This window comes from Haliotis rufescens, unplaced genomic scaffold, assembly GCF_023055435.1.
Source record: "Haliotis rufescens isolate VD_foot unplaced genomic scaffold, xgHalRufe1.0.p SCAF_1, whole genome shotgun sequence".
Classification (NCBI taxonomy): domain Eukaryota; kingdom Metazoa; phylum Mollusca; class Gastropoda; order Lepetellida; family Haliotidae; genus Haliotis; species Haliotis rufescens.
This window is the reverse complement of record NW_025963779.1, coordinates 68,541,818-68,563,087: the sequence shown is the minus strand read 5'-3', so window position 1 is coordinate 68,563,087 and position 21,270 is coordinate 68,541,818. Positions and strand designations below refer to the sequence as shown.

The window sequence follows — 21,270 nt, the reverse complement described above, 5'->3', positions numbered from 1 at the left end:
ATATGGCGGTTTCACGAATACTCTGTTATGTGTTTGTAAATGGAAAACATGGCGGTTTGACGAACATTCTCTTATGTGTTTGTACATGGAAAACATGGCGGTTTGACGGACACTCTCTTGCTTGTACCGTGGAACACATGGCGGTTTGACGGACACCCTCTTGCTTGTACCGTGGAACACATGGCGGTTTGACGGACACCCTCTTGCTTGTACCGTGAAACACATGGCGGATTGACGAAGACCCTCTTGCATGTACCATGGAACACATGGCGGATTGACGTAGACCCTCTTACATGTACCCTGAAACACATGGCAGATTGACGGACACCCTTTTGCTTGTACCGTGAAACACAGGGCGGATTGACGGACACCCTTTTGCTTGTACCGTGAAACACATGGCAGATTGACGTACACCCTTTTGCTTGTACCCTGAAACACATGGCGGATTGACGTACACTCTCTTGCATGTACCGTGAAACACATGGCGGATTGACGTGCAGGCTCTTGCTGTGTCATGGAACACATGGCGGTTTGACGGACACCCTCTTGCTTGTACCCTGAAACACATGGCAGATTGACGGACACCCTTTTGCTTGTACCGTGAAACACATGGCAGATTGATGGACACCCTTTTGCTTGTACCGTGAAACACATGGCAGATTGACGGACACCCTTTTGCTTGTACCGTGAAACACATGGCGGATTGACGGACACCCTCTTGCTTGTACCCTGAAACACATGGCGGATTGACGGACACCCTCTTGCTTGTACCCTGAAACACATGGCAGATTGACGGACACCCTTTTGCATGTACCGTGAAACACATGGCGGTTTGACGGACACCCTCTTGCTTGTACCGTGAAACACATGGCGGATTGACGTACACTCTCTTGCATGTACCGTGAAACACATGGCGGATTGACGTGCACGCTCTTGCTGTGTCATGGAACACATAGTGGTTTGACGGACACCCTCTTGCTTGTACCGTGGAACACATGGCGGATTGACGTACACTCTCTTGCTGTGCCATGGAACACATGGCGGTTTGACGGACACCCTCTTGCTTGTACCGTGAAACACATGGCGGATTGACGGACACCCTCTTGCATGTACGGTGAAACACATGGCCGATTGACGTACACCCTCTTGCTTGTACCGTGAAACACATGGCAGATTGACGGACACCCTTTTGCTTGTACCGTGAAACACAGGGCGGATTGACGTACACCCTCTTGCTTGTACCGTGAAACACATGGCAGATTGACGTACACCCTTTTGCTTGTACCGTGAAACACATGGCAGATTGACGTACACCCTTTTGCTTGTACCGTGAAACACATGGCAGATTGACGTACACCCTCTTGCTTGTACCGTGGAACACATGGCGGTTTGACGGACACCCTCTTGCTTGTACCGTGAAACACATGGCGGATTGACGTAGACCCACTTGCATGTACCCTGAAACACATGGCAGATTGACGTACACCCTTTTGCTTGTACCGTGAAACACATGGCAGATTGACGGACACCCTCTTGCTTGTACCGTGGAACACATGGCAGATTGACGGACACCCTCTTGCTTGTACCGTGAAACACATGGCAGATTGACGGACACCCTCTTGCTTGTACCGTGGAACACATGGCAGATTGACGGACACCCTCTTGCTTGTACCGTGAAACACATGGCAGATTGACGGACACCCTCTTGCTTGTACCGTGAAACACATGGCGGTTTGACGGACACCCTCTTGCATGTACCGTGAAACACATGGCGGTTCGACGGACACCCTCTTGCTTGTACCGTGAAACACATGGCGGATTGACGTACACTCTCTTGCATGTACCGTAAAACACATGGCGGATTGACGTGCACGCTCTTGCTGTGTCATGGAACACATAGTGGTTTGACGGACACCCTCTTGCTTGTACCGTGGAACACATGGCGGATTGACGTACAATCTCTTGCTGTGCCATGGAACACATGGCGGTTTGACGGACACTCTCTTGCTTGTACCGTGAAACACATGGCGGATTGACGTGCACTCTCTTGCTGTGCCATGGAACACATGGCGGTTTGACGGACACTCTCTTGCTTGTACCGTGAAACACATGGCAGATTGACGTACACCCTCTTGCTTGTACCGTGGAACACAGGGCGGATTGACGGACACTCTCTTGCTTGTACCGTGGAACACATGGCGGTTTGACGGACACTCTCCTGCTTTTACCTTGGAACACATGGCGGTTTGACGGACACTCTCTTGCTTGTACCGTGGAACACATGGCGGTTTGACGGACACTCTCCTGCTTGTACCTTGGAACACATGGCGGTTTAACGAATATTTTCATGTTAGTCCCATGGAACACTTGGTGAATTGGCAGACACTCTCTTGTTTGTACCGCGGACCACGGTTTGAAGTATATTCTCATGTTTGTACCGTCTGTTCGTCACGCAGTACCCGAAGTACAGTACATGTTTTCAATGTAGGTTACTTTAGGCTCTCCTTCTGGCTTAGGACAACGTCAAACCGCAAGGGGCTATTGTGCATATCCATATCCATAACCGCTTCATATTATGTGTTTGTTCCAACAGATGATATATCCCTCTAGTTATGTACATACGACTTTGAAAAGGAAACACTAAGCCGTTTACTATAACTTAATATATAAAAAGTAGAAGTTATAAAAGAGAGGCTTAACTGATCGCTCATCACTTCGGGCTTTCCTCCCACATTAAGCTGACACGCCGTGATTAACTGGAATACTGTTAAAGCGGCGTAAAAGCCAACTCACTCACTCACTCACTGATCACTGGTCGATTGTCGATAGTCGAATTCATATTAAAGTTTCGGTTTCATTTCTGAAGAGCCAGGTACTTGACCCTATTCAACGACTCTTGAGTCCGGCTGCTAGTCAACATTGGTAGATTGAACTGCGGGGAATATTCGATTTAACCGCTTTATTTGACGGGAGACTAGTGATCTTTGAACCAATTCCCAACTTCACATTGAATCGCGAAGCGTTGACAGATGTCCAATAAAAAGTCACACGGAGGACAAACGACAGTCAACGTCTGACATCCACACTAGACAACAAAAGACGCACAGAGTGACCCTTTAGTTCCTTTGACATGAAGTACCAAATATTTGATAAAACATTCACCCTACCTACACAAAAATGTTGAAACCAATTAAAGAAATCTAACCATGGCCCGCGAGCAAATAAATCTGAATAGATTGAACAAAATAAGAGATGAAGAACATCACTACGAGGCTCATAATGTATCACACCATTCTCTCAGGGTAAATTGAATATATCTGATACACTGGGAACAACATACTAGAATTTCGTTGTGCGGTAATACAAATAGCTTTTATTTGTCCTTGTTAACACCTTGTGAAGTGCATCTGGGAACCGAAACATCGGCTACACAACTATAACTTTTAATGTTGTACTAACATGACTCTGAACACTGGATGTAACGAATACATTATTATTTTTAATTCGTTACTTTCGAAGTTAAGTGGTGATTTCACTGATATTCCTCCACAGTTCAGCCTAAACAGGTGTAGTTGTAAGAAACCGGTCATTTATTACGGGGGGGGTGGGGGGGGTAGGTCAGTGGTTTATTAACTAAAATACCGAAAACAATTGCCCCTGTTTCGTCGGATAACCGAGGTTATTCTCCGGCGTAGGCGTTCTATATAATTATTATGTTACACCCAAGCTGCTTGCCCATATTGTGAAATATTTGGCGAATTATTTAAAATTCATTCACAACTATTGCCCATTGCATCTTCAGATAATTGTTTGCACATTGAGTGCGTAGGGCAAGCTGTATTGCCCATTGGACGCATTGGACAAACGGTTGCACCGAGTGGGTGTAACATATATATGCAAAAGGCATACCGAGGTATGAAATATATATGTATGTATGCAAACTGTCGGCTTGTATATTGCATATGGCTTATATGTACGACGGCAACATACCAGATAGGGTTGTTTTGAGGTAATTCGTGACCTTACCCTCAGTGCTGGACAGACATACATCGTCATTAACGTTACACGTTCACAAATGCATGTTAGTGTATGAGGTTGCGTCGCAGCATTTAAGCCACATTTTACAGAAAACTGGATTAAATAGTTTAATTTGAAATTGATATGACAAAGTAATGCAAAATCGGGACGTCGGTTAGAACGAAATGCAGACTCCTCTATGACGATTTGATATAAATGCGTAGCCTAAGATTAACACTGTCAGGAAGTGTTCATGTTTTTCGCGAAGTGTTTTCATCGATCCGCATTTTGAAAATTTCTCATTTCGAAAACCAACATAATCAGCATGTCTAGTTTATTCTTGTCAGGACTGAAGATCCTAAATATGGCAAGACCTACTCCCGCCCTTTCTGTAGTGGACCTCTTCGTTCATGTAATTCGTTGTCAACTGTGAATCCACCATTCAAAATGTATATCCGTCGTACGAAATCGGACAAATTACGTCGAAATCTCCTAAGAAATCTGTTCATTTGCTTGAGCACAGTTAAATCGTAGCAGCTATCCTACAGAAGCCACTAAGGTTATAATGGACACTGAATCTCCCGCGGATCGCCTCTCTGTCTACCTCAAGAGTACGTGTCTATTAACCCATGTCACTCATCCGATATAAGGAGATCAGAGAAGTGAAATTGATGACTACCTTGTCGATTTGCTATCTACACATCTAAGACACGGTCACCCGGTGGCGACTGTATGACAATCACTGCTATAGACATCGTATATATGTATATTTAGTTGACATCAAACCTGGCTTATATGATACTGTGTAATGCAACAGGTTAGCGATGTCCATACATTAACATCAACCGTCACATCAGTGTTGATTTCATGTCCCGGGGGAATCAATATCAACATGATGTTCATTTCATTTTCGTAATGTTAATTACAGCAATCCAATTCAAAGTTGATATTGCTGAAGTTATTTTTGGTATCTAATTTCACAAAGTCGCTTGAAAACATGTAAATAAATCGATTTTCGATTAAAGTCCAAAAATGTGAAAGCAATTATTATTATTAGATTCGATCCAAAATAATATGGATCGTAAGGTAGAAGAATACTTGATGATGTCGGGAACGGGTTGGTTCGTTGTACACAGTATGGTGGCTGTGTTCTGTAATGAGATATGAATGATTAAGGGATTAATATTTTGTGATGTGTAACACCCAACAGCACGACCGCACAAAGAGACGGACCAAGAAGCAGAGCGACAGACAGACAGACGCTTGGCTAGAGTGGTAGAACGGTAAGAGGAGTAGTAATGAGTGAGTGAGTATGGTTTTACGCCGCTTTTAGCAATATTCCAGCAATATCACGGCGGGGGACACCGGAAATGGTCTTCACACATGGTACCCATGTCGGGAATCGAACCCGGGTCTTCGGTGTGACGAGCGTACGCTTTAACCACTAGGCTACCCGACCACCCAAAGAGGAGTAGTAAGATTATATACAGTCATGTATATAGTATTATGCTCCTAACCGTTCCTGACTCTAAACAGTTCCTCTAAATAAAAGCGACAAAAAGGTCCCCATAATCGTAAGAAATCTCTACCAAAAGCAGAGTCCATTGTACGATTCTGACTATCAAGAGCATGTGTTTATGTATCACGAGCCACTATTGATGAACCAGGGCCCGATAATGTAATCATGTTTATTCTGGAGCCCATTTCTGGTGTCCCCCGCCGTGATATTGCTGGAATACTGCTAAAAGCGGCGTAAAACCATACTCACTCACTGATGTGTACTCCTAATCAACTATCCCAAAGTACACTCGCGTGATAACATCTATATATTGTGTAATATATGTTGGGACCTTATTGGAACACAGTTGGCCAAACCCTTCCCAAGTTACATCACATCGCCCACTCTATACCCAAAGTTGGGTCCATGCGTACTTGTTTGCGGGGGTGGTATTCGTGTAAAAGTGAGCGTATCCTGCCCCACCGGTGGCACCCGACGCGCATGGCAAATTCGTCCAGTTCCTCTGAACAAATGTATAGACTTCCAAATATTATTATAAACAGACTAAATTCATCCTCTAAATCATATTTTAATGTGTTCATTCTCCCAAATTTCAATATTTTAGTACCTTTAAGGCATATTGTTATGTTGTAAATAATTTAAAACAATCACGAATGCATAAAAATTACTATAGCGTATGTGTCACAAGGTCGTACTAGTGAAAACTGTTTTTCAATGAGAACACTTTTGAAAATCTAATCTGTCGGTCGTGAGACGAAGGCAGCGAGCTGACAAGTGTATTATCACCCGGCGTTCAAATAAAACCAGCATCGTGTCCACACATACCTCAACCGACAGGATCCTCGGGCGTGGAGCGCAGAAGCTGTGCAGTGCACTCGCCAAACTCACGCTTGTTGTGCTGTACCACTATCTCTCGTAATTATGCTGATTGAATCCTTATGCTAGGAGGCAACGTGATACAGATAACTAGATGCCAAACGCGTTTGCAGCCATTGATGTATATCTGGGTTTATGAACGTGAGATAACGCTCATGCTTGTTTCCCCGCCGAAATGGACAAGTTTCAACAGCCGTTTTAAGCCATCGAGTACACATATTTCAACTAAAATATCCCCTTTCGCAAAGTGTTCAGTGTGTTTTCAAAAAGGGTTTCTAAAAGTACTGGATTAAATACGTCGTTGTGCAGAGTTGCATCCCTTGCGTCAGGATCCGCTGCTCTTGGGTTCGAACCCCGGTCCAGACCCTAAACAGCAAGCATTAAAACCCATCTCGTGGGTTTAACAAAGTACACACGTTTCATATCTGCCTGACTGGACATTCATCCAACCTGCATCTGTTCTATCGTGATGGACCTCCGTGGTTTTGTGGGTAGAGCGTCTGCCTGGTATGACCCCCCCCCCACACACACACACACACACACCCGCGTCATACTAAAAGGCGCTAAGAGTATATTAAGTATAATTATCTTGAAGGAGACGTTAAACCTCACCTCACCTCACCTCACCTCACCTCACCTCACCTCACCTCACCAATCGTGATAACACTGATATACAAAGAATGCTACAAAGAATATAGAAGTTATTATCCATAAAAAGAATCATGTCTTCAATTGAAGTAGTTTTAAATGAAATAGCGTCAGAACAAACTCACTCACTCACTCAATTAATATCCCCAATTATCTTAAATTTGGGGACACCCGTAGGTTTTACTCCAACAAAATTGAAGCATCAAGACTTATTTCTGTAAAGTTTGATCTTGTTTGATCTGAAGTATCCAACACTCACACAATCGTTGTTCAATAGCTTGCATTTTCAAAACCGCTTTGTTCATTGATTTATCGTATTGTAAACACTCAAAGGTAATCTGCAGATTTTATCTGTCGGCGAGATGTTTGAAGGAGGCTGTCATATCCCCTCTTTCACCTCTGCTTCGACGAAAACTCTTTGTTGTGGCAAAATGTGACTTTCCCGATATTTCAGCTGTTACACATTTTCATCCAAAGGTCATTTTCATCATGTAGTAACCGTCATCTGTGGAGATTTGCATTGATCATCATTTCTTCTGAGCATTTCAGTTGATGCTGCTGCGTGAGTAGGGTTTAACTCCACTTTGAACAGTATTTCAGTTATATCGCGGCATGTAAGCTTGATGTGGGAGGTAAGACTGAATTGATGCAGGTCTTAGATGTATCCTGGTTCTTAGTGGCGCTAAATCCAACTCACTCACTCACTCACTCACTTTCATGAATCGGTGCTTTCATTCTGTTGTGACGCTTCTGGTGAGTGAGTGAGTGAGTATGGCTTTACGCCGCTTTTAGCAATATTCCAGCAATATCACGGCGGGAGACACCAGAAATGGGCTTCACACATTGTACCCATGTCGGGAATCGAACCCGGGTCTTCGGCGTGGGGAGCGAACGCTTTGACCTCTAGGCTACCCAACCGCCCCTGGACGTTTCTGTGTTTTCATGCGAATATATGTATCTCCAGTAAACTGAGGTTTTTAATGACTTGAAACTCACTTCTGATCTTGTAAATGTAACGTTGTCATATTTCGATATGTCACTAACTCAAAATTCTCTCATGATCACTTTTCTACACATGAATATAATCAATCCTTGATTTTATAAAAAAAAAAGCCACAAACACCATTTACATGATGGAATAATCACTATCTAGGCCCTCAAATATAGATTGATTAAGTAATCAATAAACTTTGATATTTTAATCAATCTGCAATCAATAAGTCATTATTTCATTTATGTAAATTCTCTTTCGAATCCAACGCTAATACAATTTATGGCGTCTTGTTTTAGCTTTGTATAGAATTATCAATAAAGTCGATAGCGTGTTAAAACTATATTGTCGTAAAGTCTACGGTAATAAAATTTATCCGTATTACATAACACTTTGAAGGCAGATAATTACACAGCCCCAATTCATCTTCATTACTGCAGTCGGACTATCGAGTAAAACTTGAAATTGATGACTGTTCATAATTCCTGATTCACGTGGTTCAATATTCTTGCGTGTCAGTTCTCCTGAAATAGACACGCTCACGTGGCTTGGGACACTAAGGTAGAGACACTGCTTTCTAATCTTCAGACATATGCTTTCAACGTGTAAAGAGGCACTGAAAGATTTATTGTCTAAAGCCTCGACCTATCAATAAAGTATCTAGCCTACAGGGATCCTAGGCTTGGCGATCCCCGTACTGGGAAACTTACAGTGGTCAGTTTCAATGATGTATGGCGCGTGGAGACACGTCCGGGGCAGCGTTTCAATGTGATTTATTGCATAAAATGAAACATTTTCGAAGCTCGATTTGTGCATTTGAGGTTATGGTGTGCAAGCAAGTCATAAGTCAGAAGCTGCGTTGACAGGTGTTTCAGTAACACAGTGGTTGAGTCTGATTTGAAAAGACTTGAAAGTATATTTATTCTTCATGGCAAAGGGGTTTAGGCGTATCAATAGACGACTGGTCAATATATGTCAAGATTGACCTTACAGAGTTATGATTCATATCTCTCATATTTCATGCAGTTAGGCTCTGTTTTATTTAATCGAATAACGAAGTTTCAGTACGGGAACCTGTTTTGGACACGTAAGCATCATGTCTGCGCCGGCTGCTGTTTCACATAAGAAAAAAAGAACATATTTTACTAATATTACTTCCATACAGACGTAGATTAAAATCTAGTCTCTGAAATGAACACATGTTACAAAAAACCAAAGTTAAATAATCTTAATACAATATAATTAAAAGGAGCCCAGATACTCTCTTCGTTTTCAGAAACTACAGTAATCTAGACTTGCCAACTATTATAGATTTGCATGGGATATCTTGGATATATTTGTTTGATTAATGCAGAGACACCTCCTTGTCGTTCTCACGGTTGCATTTCCCCCAAGTTACTTTACAAGCTCACAACAGGTATAGTACACGAGCAATCTCATTATAATCAGATCTTTTACTCCGATGCGATAACGCTCTGGGTGAAGATTTGGGGACACACACAGAACACACATATTCATTCTATTGTACACCATTTTGGTTGTAGATGCCATGGCGCTCAGAAACGACAGGGTGTTTCAGATATCCACAACAGTAAGATTATGTCCATTCGGAAGTTGTCGTTTCATATCTTTTTCGACATATAGAAATTATACATGATACATTAATGCCTCGTTCACTTGTATCCAGAATTGAGAACCCTGTACGTCGATTGGCTGATAATTAAGACAGTTCACCCGACACTACGTCCTCTGAAGGTGTCCTCCGATCTTTACCCAGAGAGGTATCGTATCTCAGTAACTAATTTTGTTGAGATCGAGAACACGAGACAATTCGTTGTATCGGTATTCCTTATATCACAATCCCCGATGTCCGTTAATGTACGTGTATGTGCGAGGACCCGGTGTCTGCCCCTATAAAAATAAGGAAAAGAAGAATCAAACGGTCGGTTCCGTATTGAGTCGGAAGCGGGGGCCGAGTTCTCTTATGGGGCCTTTACACAGGATGGCGACCTTTGTGCCTCCCGTGTGCGACCATAAAATGTGCCAGGTCGTCGTTGGAGGCTCAAATGAGGCAGAATGGTTGCCGAGGTCGTTCCAAGGTGGTTCACGGGAGGTTCAGACATCGCCATGGACGCCATGGTCGCCGTGAATTTTTGAACACGTTCAAAACAGTCGCACAAAGGTCGCCGATGAATCGGGTTGTTCAAAGGAGGCAGAAGGGAGCCACAAGTATTGCCATTGTTGCAGAATGAAGGCACACTGGTCGTCGAATGGTCGCCAGGTAAAAGATGCGTTCTGTTGCAAATTTTTCCCGTCAATCTGGGCGATGCTTCTGTCTCCCTTGTGCCTCCTTTGGGCGACCAACAGCGTGCATTGAACGATGACTGTGGCGACCGCTGTGCCTCCATTCGGCGACCACGGCAACTCTTGAGACACCATGGCAATGCTTCTGCCTCTTCTCTGCCTCCTTTGAGCTACCTGTAATGTCTCCACTGTCTGCCTATAAATAGAGGGTTTGTACCTGGAGTGTTTCACTGTGGTTGCAGACGCTGAACAACGCGAGCAGTTACATAGAAACATGATTTTTGGGGTTCAGGCGACCATTGAGCGTCCTGGCAAGTTTTTGATCGCTCAAAGGTGGCACAAAGGTCGCTGCCCTGTGTAAAGGGGGCTTTACCTATTTAGGCAATGGATAATGTTCATAGAACGTTAACACAGAACTTGAATGATTAAACAACATTCAATTTGTTTTGATGGCTGCATTTAGAATATTCAAGAACTTTTAACTTCATTTTGAGTACTGTGCGAGTCGCACCTGCGTGATTCACGTGGAATATGTTCCCTGAATCTTTCGCACGTGCAGGCGTTATGAAATGCACGTTCAGCAGCGAGTATACAATTCCAGAATGACCAACTTTATCACGTTTTAACATCTATAACTTAAATACAAGTATTTCTTATGCCTATTATGAACAAGGTGACCCTGATCTAGAAACATAAATTAGTTATGTCTATCTCATTGTTCGTTTCATTCCACAAGCTACCGAATGACATGGACGCTATCGCGTGTTTGCTGTGTGAGGCAAGAGGCCGACATCCCCATGGGCACCAACTGAGCTCACCTTCTTGCAGATCTGCTTCTTTATGCATATGAATCTTTATTTCTGTTCAATTTGGCTACGTCAAAACAAGGTACTTCGGCCTAGAACTTTAACTTACGGTGTAGCAATGATCTGATGTCGTTCTGTAACCATTCCCGTCCACTGGTTTATCCACCTGAACTAGAAATAAAGACGGTCGCTGAGACCGCCTCATCTGGTAGTATTTAGATCTATGTATTAAGATTCAGAGAGACGAAACACTATCCACAAGACTGGACATCTTTCCGAAGCAAGGGCGTTAACTTTCCTCCCTTGCCGAACTAGGCTGGAATTCCGGAGTTACATTTTGGCTGGACCAACGAGTCTATAGTCCAATTAAAATCGCGTAACGAACAAGACATCCGGTTCGTAAACAACATGGATTTTAACGTGCAGATTTCGGTCGACTGCAAGGTTTGCAAAGCCTGTGTACCGTCAACTGGGTGGCTACAGACATTTTGCAAATCTTTTATTGTTTTTAATCAAGGTGCTCAAGTATGTTGATGCACTTCGCGGGGTAAGACCCGTTTTATTACAATATACATCTTGATTATCGATCAGATCGTCTTGACTGGGCGTCGTCATTTTGTTTGAAGCATATGCAATTGATACGAGAGACTGAATCTGATTGGTCAATAAGAGGGATATAGAAGGGACATAACTAGTAACAGCCACTGGTTACGCTGCGATCGAGCCTGGAAATTCCAGTCTAGTTCGGCAAGGGTGGAAACTGGACTTTCTGTAGTCAGTTAACTCTCTTGCCTCGGGAAGATGAAGACTGGATGACAAGAGGGATCACTTCAACTGTTCAATAGTCAACTTTCCCTTTATGTCGAGCAATATTGCTACAGCTCCAGCATGTGGTGTCCACATTACACAACCTTTTAGGTACAATCAAGCATGCTCTTTCTGCCAAGATTTCATAGAGCGTCATACGGCTCTTGCTCAGAAGATGATTGATCAAGGTTACAACATTCAAGGCCTCAATAAAGCTTTCAAAACGTTTTATGGTAGAATGTGACGCATCAGTGATAAACATGATTCCGAATTCCCTAATGTCATATGTTCCCGTGTTCTTTAGGTAAACAATTGACATATCTTTGCATATATTTGTAACAGGTATCACCGGTGTGGCAGAATACACAAATAAATTTGACGAATCACTGACAAAAATGATGTCCGATGCAATTTCCTATATTGACTTGTACCATATGTTCCCGTGCTTTTTTTCAGGAGAAAAACTGACTTGCCTTTTCATGTGTTTGTGACGGGCGCCACCTGTGGGCAGGATACGCGCTCCTTTTCGCGAACAACTGGTGTCATCACTGTATGCTAGTGATTCATAAACACATGCTCATGACATAGTGGGAATCGTACAGTCGACTGAAATAAATCTTTAAGGGATCATAAACAGATTCATACTATAACTCTTGACTTTTGTCAATATGTATTTGTGAAATGAAGAAAATGTATTGGTAAGATTGAATTGTATTTTCTATAACAATTTCAGATCTGAACCTGCATTTTGTGCATTAAAATCTGGATAAATGATATATGAACCATAGCATGGCTATAGTCGAAGGAATCATACAAATCTGCTGATTCCGGAAGAAATTGAATCTACTTCCGGAATCAGCAGAATTCAGTGATTGTTTTGATTCTACTTCCGGAATCAGCAGAATTCAGTGATTTCTCCACTGCACATTTTTGCTAAATATTTTAGGGTAGGCTTGTGATGAGTATAACAAGACATAATCTATGTTAGAGCGGTCGAATGTTGGTCTGAGAGAGCGTACGGTTTGGCTCCATAGATCGACAAGTGACCAACATGCTTCCACTGTCCGAGTAAATATTACCTTAAGACCTTAATGGTTAAATATGACCTTATGACCTTAACGCATGAGTATTCCGAATTGATCCGAGTGACCGCTGAATCATCGCGTGTCAGAAATTCGTTGGATATCATTTGTAACCATCATGCTGAAACAACGGAAAAATTGGATGATTTGTCCAGATTGGTCGCTTTATTCTCCAGTTAGTTTCTGGTGTGTCCAAGGGACGGGGCTCCTTAGGCTACTGTGCCACCGATGCCCGTGAGTGAGTGAGTGAGTGAGTGATTGAGTGAGTGAATGAGTTGGTGGGTGGAGGGTGCATGGAGTTTGTATGAATGAGTGAGTGAGTGAGTGAGTGAGTGAGTGAGTTTAACATTTTCGGTTTTGTCACAGCGTTTCAGCTTTATATGGGAGGAAAGCCACCCACTATGACACATAGTCTATTTTGCCACTTTCTTCTAACCACCGAGCACCGGTATCGTTCTGACAAATCAAGAACCACGACCAGGGCGAACATATGATTCGAAACAACGATCAGTGTTTCCTGGCATGACAAAGGGAAGCAATTCTGCACAGCGAATGCCGGCGTCTTAGACCGTTTGATTACCTGTACTATCTTGTGGACAAATAAAAGCAACAAAAACCCTTTCCATAATCAATAGAAATTTCTGCTAAAAGCAGAGTCGATTGTTGGATTCCGATTTATCGTCAGCATGTGTTTATGAATCAAATGGTAATAATACCAGGTGTTGGAGAAAAGGTGCGCGTATCCTGCCGACAGGTGGAGCCAGTCACAAACACATGCAAAGGCAAGTCAGTTTTTCTCCTGAAAAAAAGCACGGGAACATATGGTACAAGTCAATATAGGAAATTGCATCGGACATCATTTTTGTCAGTGATTCGTCAAAATTGGAAACGTCCTGCACATGTCTACCATAAAACGTTTTGAAACTTTTACTGGGGCCTTGAATGTTGTATCCCTGATCAAACATCTTCCGAGCAAGTGTCGTGTGACGCTCTATGAAATCTTGGTAGAAATAAGCATGCTGGATTGTATCTCAAATGTGGTGAAATATAAAACACCATAGGCTGGAACTGCTTGAACATACTGGACGTGAAAGGAAAGTGGACAATTGGAAAGATGAAGTCATCCCTCTTGTCATCCAGTCATGTTGGGAGTATTTTGTCACTCTGAATCTCTATGCATAGATCTAAATATGATACAGATGAGGCTGTCTCACTGGCCTCCTTTATTTCTAGTTCAGGCGGGTAAATCAGTGGAAGGGAACTGGCTATTTGATGGTTATTGAATGATATCAGATCATCGATATACCTGAAGCTAAAGATAAACTTGGCCAAATTACCTTGTTTTGACGTTGCCAATCGTGCAGAAATTTCGATTCACATGCATAGAGAAACAGATCAGCAAGAATATGATCACAATTGGTGCCCATGGGGAGGCCTACGTCTTGCCTAAATGTCTTACCCCAAAAGTTTACATGGATGTTATCAATTAGGAAGTCCAGCATTTCACATATTTATTGTGTTCAAATGGCAATGGTTTATTTTTACAAATTGTCCTGAACCTCTGAATACAGATACGTAACTACATCTGTTTTCATCGCGTTTTGTAACAAATACCCCTTACGTTTGTCAAATGGGATAGTGGTGTACAAAGTTCAAAAATCAAATGTTTGACAGAATGGAACTTTGTTCTTTACTGAGATTGCAAAAAAGTCAAGGACATCCTTTGAGTTTTTGATAAAAAAATTAATAAATTCCACTTGTCTCAAATACATTCGGTGAAAATAAAGAAAGTCCTTTCTTGATTTTATTAAGGATTATGGTCAGTCTTTGAGATAGGGATATGGTGGTACATATGATACTAATGATACACTAATTTATAAAGAAAAGTTGAGGAGCACTAAGTTTACGTTAATCCATTAAGTTCATCCAGTAAGACAAAATAAATTGCATTACCAGTACAACGAGGTTCCACATTAACAGATACTTCGTATTAGACGACAGTTGCACTGGTTATAGTCATGGCAATAAATCTAAGCAGCGTATATGTTATTTATTACCTGATATGACGTTAAAACAAAATAAACGCATATACCACAATTACAGTCCAGCTATCAATATGCCATGTACACACGCTGCTATAACTACCTGTCACTCATGTTTATTACCTGTCAAGCAGCAGAGCTTTCGTGATTAATGTACTGTACATACTGCGGGTTCCTACAGCCGTTGTAGACCAGTGTATCACACTACAACATATCTCCCCAACTGACAGGGATACAGGGACAGCGGAGGTGATGGCGTCAACTGGTTTGTCCACCTTAATCTGGCGATGATATGGACACCGTGTTTCGTGTATGGCTGTAGTGGGCAAATTACATACACTATAGTAGATAAGTCACATATACTCAGGATTAGTAGCGCGAGATGTGACAACTTCGGAGAGTGATATATGATTGAGATAACTGTGTTTAGCGTCGCTTTGAACAGTTTAGTTCAGGGCTCCGTTGCACAAAGCGATCACACAGCGCTACGGCTATCATAAGCCTGTGTTAAAGTATGGGAGTTACTATCATCATCTTGGCGCTAAATAGGTTTGTGCAACGGGGCCCAAATATATAACGGCGTGTCAGCATCATGTGTGAGTGAGTGAGTTTGGTTCAGCTGTATCACGGCGTGTCAGCTTGATGTGGGAGGAAGCCAGTGTGGTGTAGGCCTTAGACATTTACCACTTTGGTACAGCCTATGAACACAGGTATAGTATAAAGATATTTTATAAAAGGGAACTGGGACTCGAACCCTTGATTACTGGATTCGTGCACAGCTTACTGTGCCACCCTTAGAGAATACTCGTATAAGAATATATTAGGATATCAATGAAAGACAAATGTCGAGTGAGATTTACTGTGTACTTGAAGCAGAGTGAGTGAGTGAGTGAGTGTTGTTTAACGCCGCACTCGATAATCGAGTCTGGACCACACAATCCAGTGATTGACGTATGAGCATCGATCCACGCAATTGGGATACAATGACATGCATCAACAAAGTCAGTGAGCCTGAGCACCCGATCCCTTTAGTCGCCTCTTTCGACAATCATATAATTGTCTTTTACGGCAAGCATGGGTTGCTGAAGACCTATTCTACTCCGGATCTTCACGGAGAGTGAGTGAGTGAGTGAGCCAGTAAGTTTGGTTTGGCGGTGTCATGCCCCCGGGGTGGGATTTGGTAGCAGTTAAAGTGTCACGTCGAATACCCTGATTCTTGGTACACTCACAATATCACTCGCTCTGTCATTTTGTCTCATTTCAAGATCAAATTCAAACAGTTTGCAAAGTTTCTTGATGCTGAAAACTCAGGTGAGTTCATGCAGTGATGACCAATGCGTGTCACCTGTTCGCCTAATACAATTCGCCCAGAGAAGGTACACCCAAATTGTGTGCCAAAATAGTAACACAGCTATCGTGTAATCCTCAACTAACATATACTATATAATAGTACAGTAAACTACGGTCATAACGAACTCAAAGGGACCCCTAATATTAGTTCGTTTTAACCGTAGTTCGTTAAAAGCATATATGCAACATAACTAAAGCGAATAGTCTGGACAAAAAAAGTAAGTTCGTTATATCCGGAAGTTCGTTATAAGCGTGTTCGTTATAAACGTAGTTTACTGTAGTATACTATTAATGTCTCAACAAAAACTCAAGTCTTTTGCTTGCAGCGACTGGGTTATATTGAATACTCCACATCCGTCCATCTCCATCCTCCTACATATGGTCCCTGAAACCCTTGTGTTTGGGGAGACCAGGTCTGCGGCGTTAGGCGTCAATGCTACCAGGCTACCTGCACCAACCATCCACATGACAAGGGGGGTAGACCTACGTACACGTCAAGCACATCTAGGGCGGTTTAAGCATTGTGGATAAAGTTTTGTGGTTAAAATATTGGGGTTAAGGCCTTGGGTTAAGGCCGTGTGGTTAAAGTCTTGTTGTTAAGGCATTGTCGTTAAAGCCTTGTGGTTAAAGCCTTGCGGTTAAAGTGTTGTGGTTAAGGCCATGGGGTTAAAGCCTTGTGGTTAAGGCCATGGGGTTAAAGTCTTGTGGTTAAGGCATTGTCGTTAATGCCTTGTGGTTAAAGCCTTGCGGTTAAAGCCTTGTGGTTAAGGCCATGGGGTTAAAGTCTTGTGGTTAAGGCATTGTCGTTAAAGCCTTGTGGTTAAAGCCTTGTGGTTACGACCTTGGGGTTATAGCCTTGCGGTTAAATGCTTGTGTTTAAAGCCTTTTTGTTAAAGTCTTGTGGTTAAAGCCTTGGGGTTAAAGCCTTGCTGTTAAACCCTTGTGGTTAAAGCCTTGTTGTTAAAGTCTTGTGGTTAAAGCCTTGTGGTTAAAGCCTCGGGGTTAAGGCCTTGTGATTAAGGCCTTGGGGTTAAAGCCTTGTGGGCAAAGCCTTGCTGTTAAAGCCTTGTGGTTAAATAAAGAAACGTACAACTTAATGGATAACAACTTCCGATAACGGTGTAAGAATCGACACGTTGCTATATGCAATTAACCAATGGTTGTTATCCATAAAGTTGTACGTTTTCTTACTTACTTACTTCTACAATGCCAATCAAACAACTTGTGGTTAAATCTCTATAAGTGCAGTAATCTTCACGCAATCCCATTCACATCACCTCGTGTTAAGGGCCACATTGTCGTCATGTTGTAGCGAGAGCACACATTTCGTGGTATGATACGGTGCATTGTTTACTTGTATTTTTAGCCACCACAATTATTATTTTAAATAGTTTTTGACTTTCAAGATGTTGTCAGTCACATTGTCGACAAAATAGTTTTAAAACGCGGTGCAATTAAGTGATTCAGGCAGTTCTTCTAATTAAATTAATTAAAGCACCTTTCTGACATTAACTTGTCCATACATTAATGATTGTTTCATGTCATAGGTTATGCAAATTATTGATTTATCCGCAACAACCCAATGTAAAACTCATAATTGTAATTAATCAAATAGGATCTCGTATAATTGGTCTGCGAGTGGTTATATTTTGATAAATTAGTATTCTCGGCGGGAGTGCATGTACTCCATTATTTATTGTGTAACAGCTGACATCTCGCGTCTATTGTCGAAAAATTGTCGGAAATCCTGGCAGAGAGAGAGAGAGAAAGAGAGAGTGAGGGAAAGAGAGAGAGGGGAAGAGAGAAAGAGAGAGAGAGAGATAAAAAGAAGAGAGAGAGAAAAAAACAGAGGATAGAGAGAGGGAACGGGAGAGAGAAAGAACGAGAGGGAAAGAGAGAGAGAAGAGAGTGAGAGAGAGGGATAGAGAGAGGGAAAGACAGAGGCAGACAGACGGAGAGAGCGACAGACAGAGTGAGAGAGAGAGAGAGAGAGAGAGCGACAGACAGAGAGAGAGAGAGTATGCGTGTAAGCCTATTGTGGGAGGAAAGCCCGAAGTGATGCAGGCAATCAATGTTTGATTAAAACATCTGAAATTAAAACCTGTCAGTGACTATATGTTTATGTATGTTACTAGCCGTCTCACGGGGAAGAGTGTTAGCATACATTTAGTATTATCTACATATCGCAATGCAATCACGGGTATATACATTTATCTCATGTCTCTACGGCCATCCCGATTCTTTAGATCATCTCCATGCTCAGCTTAGATGATGTGGGCGGGCGTAAGGGCTTTTTAAAAAATAAAATAAGATGCCTTTGTTTGAGAATACTACTGATCAGTTGTCTATTGTATAAGATATTGGGAAAATGTTCACAATTAGAAGTACTGGCCTAAAGAGTTACAACCTGGTTATACGTTTGGATCTACTCATCAAATGTACATGCGTGCTGTCAGTGTTATAGGAACAAAATTGTAGAACGGCGTTAAGAGCCAAAAAGACCGGGGAAATCAAAGCGACAGACAGAGTTACCTCCCTTCGTGAATCCTTCCGATTAATTACACGATCATTTGTTTAGGAAAATTCATTATTTTTATTTCAGAGAGAGGCGGTTGCGTAGGGCCTACAGGAGATGAACACATAAACACACGCGCGCACGCACGCACGCACGCACGCACGCACACAGACACAAAACAAAACAAAAACACACACATAAGAAAATACCGTCAAACCGTTTAAACTGAATGTATACTGAACAAAAGAAGTTAGTGATCATGAATATGTTGGGGGTATGTTGTTGCAGTGAAAACTGAGCAAAAAATTTCATTAAAATGTCCCTCAAAGTATTCATGATCCCTAACTTTTTTGTTCGGTATATTTGTCACTTTAGAGAACCGAGATGTTTGAATGTATTTGCCTAGAATTCTACGAAGTTGCCCTGCTCCATGACGGCTTTCAATTTTATCAAAACGTGTCCAGGAAATAAAACTAGTCTAGACAATAATACTAGTCTAGGCAATAAAACTAGTCTAGACAACAAGACTAGTCTAGACAATAAAACTAGTCGAGTCTAAGCTCGAATTCTACATGAAATGATGACATGGACTGCATGTCAGTCAAAGTATGGAACACTGAACTAAAATACGACAGCACTAAGAACTAACAATCCGTTGACGCAACTTGACCTTCTGTATTAAATTGGCCTTTTTTCCTAATTCTATAAAGAGGCTTGAACACAGTTGCAGTGGGCAGGGTATGGCAGCGCTAATGAAGGTTTGTTCTCGCAATAACTTAGATCTCGCGTGACTTTAATTATGGCGGGAAGGAGATCGTGACACGAGACTGCTATTGACAACAGAGAATCTGTGCTTAATTTCACCGATGATCCCGACTGCATTCCATGGCTAAGTTTGAGTATGCACGTGTCCCGGGTAACTCTCGAGTCACGGGGTCAGCGTCAGCAACGGCGTGTTGATCCTACCGCACGACGTCGCTCAATTCTGACAAACGTATCTAATTTGGATTCCCGATGGTCTTAATTATTGCAATCAGTTATTGACACAAGATGTCCATCCATCAATATTGATGGCTGCTTCATTAAGGTGGACATGCCCCGGGCCATATCGATGTATCAGGAATGTAGCCATACTAATATACCACTGTATGTCAGTATTTGCTTTACGCCCCACAATATAACGGAAGGTCGGTGGTTTGGTCCCCTGCCGAGTCATACAATAAATGTCAAAAGATGGTACTTGTTGTTACCCTGCCTGGCGCTCGACATTAGGGTGATGAACAAGGACTGGTTGGCCCGGAGTTTAATTTGTCTGAGTGGGATATTCATGTTAAACTGGCATTGTATGGTGGGGAAGCGCAACCTGCATTAATACGGGCTGGTACAAGCGAGCACACTCACGCGCACACACGTCACTATAAGTGCAATAATCTTGACGTCAAATTCCTTTCCCCCTACTTCCTATGAATGGGTAGGTGTAGGTGGCCGAATGGTCAAAACGTTGGATTTTTAAGCCGAAGAAGGGGATCGGGTTCACACATACACAATCAAAAGAGGCGTAGACCCCTCACTCACTCACCAAACCATAGCAGCTTGTTGTACGGGTCATGTACCTAAAGAATGAGTGAGTGAGTTGGGCTTAACGTCGATGTGAGCAGTTGGTATGTCAGTAGCATCACAGTATGTATATGAGAGCCAAAAGTGATTTAGGTCGTAAATATTAGTTATAATTGTTTCAACACCGACGAGCACGTGAGTGTTCTGACACGCCAAGGTTAATAATCCGGTCGAAATGGGATTCGAATCTTGTTGATGTTGTGATGATTTTGTTTTTTGTTCAACGACGCACTCAGAAATATTCCAGCTATATGACGGCGGTCTGTAAATACAGTTGGACCAGACAATCCAGTGATTGATATAATGAGCATACATTCGAATCTTGAGTCAAGCGGATCAGTCTTACGGTGTAGGAATGTGACTGAGTACATTTAATTGGATTTCAGTCATGTACACACAATCGTGGCCAAATCCCACAACAAACGGTATATCATTAAACCATATACCACATTAATGACTCGTGCATACAGGGCGGATGTTGTTGTTTGGAATCTAATGTTATTTATTGGAAAGCTCTTAAGGACCATCCAAACGACCATGTGTGTTAAATTGACCTAAAGACTTCAAAGCATGAATTTAGGTCAAGAAAGTAAATTGTCTATGCAAACTATACGGCTTGCCCATCGACAGCCTTTGTTCGAGATAAAACAATGATAATATAGCTGCCTCGTTGAACTGAAGACATGCGGTAATTGC

The 21,270-nt window shown here is 42.2% G+C and overlaps 1 protein-coding gene across 1 annotated transcript in view; it reads left to right on the top strand.

Moving 5' to 3' along the window:
• Positions 1 to 4,582: 4,582 nt before the first annotated feature.
• LOC125372027 (uncharacterized protein DDB_G0271670-like) overlaps positions 4,583 to 21,270 on the top strand; it is an 81,868-nt gene continuing 65,180 nt past the window's right edge. The window contains exons 1-2 of the mRNA XM_048380896.1: positions 4,583 to 4,628; positions 5,228 to 5,300. Of these exons, the coding sequence (XP_048236853.1) occupies positions 4,583 to 4,628; positions 5,228 to 5,300 (119 nt within the window). The remainder of the gene's footprint in view (positions 4,629 to 5,227; positions 5,301 to 21,270) is intronic.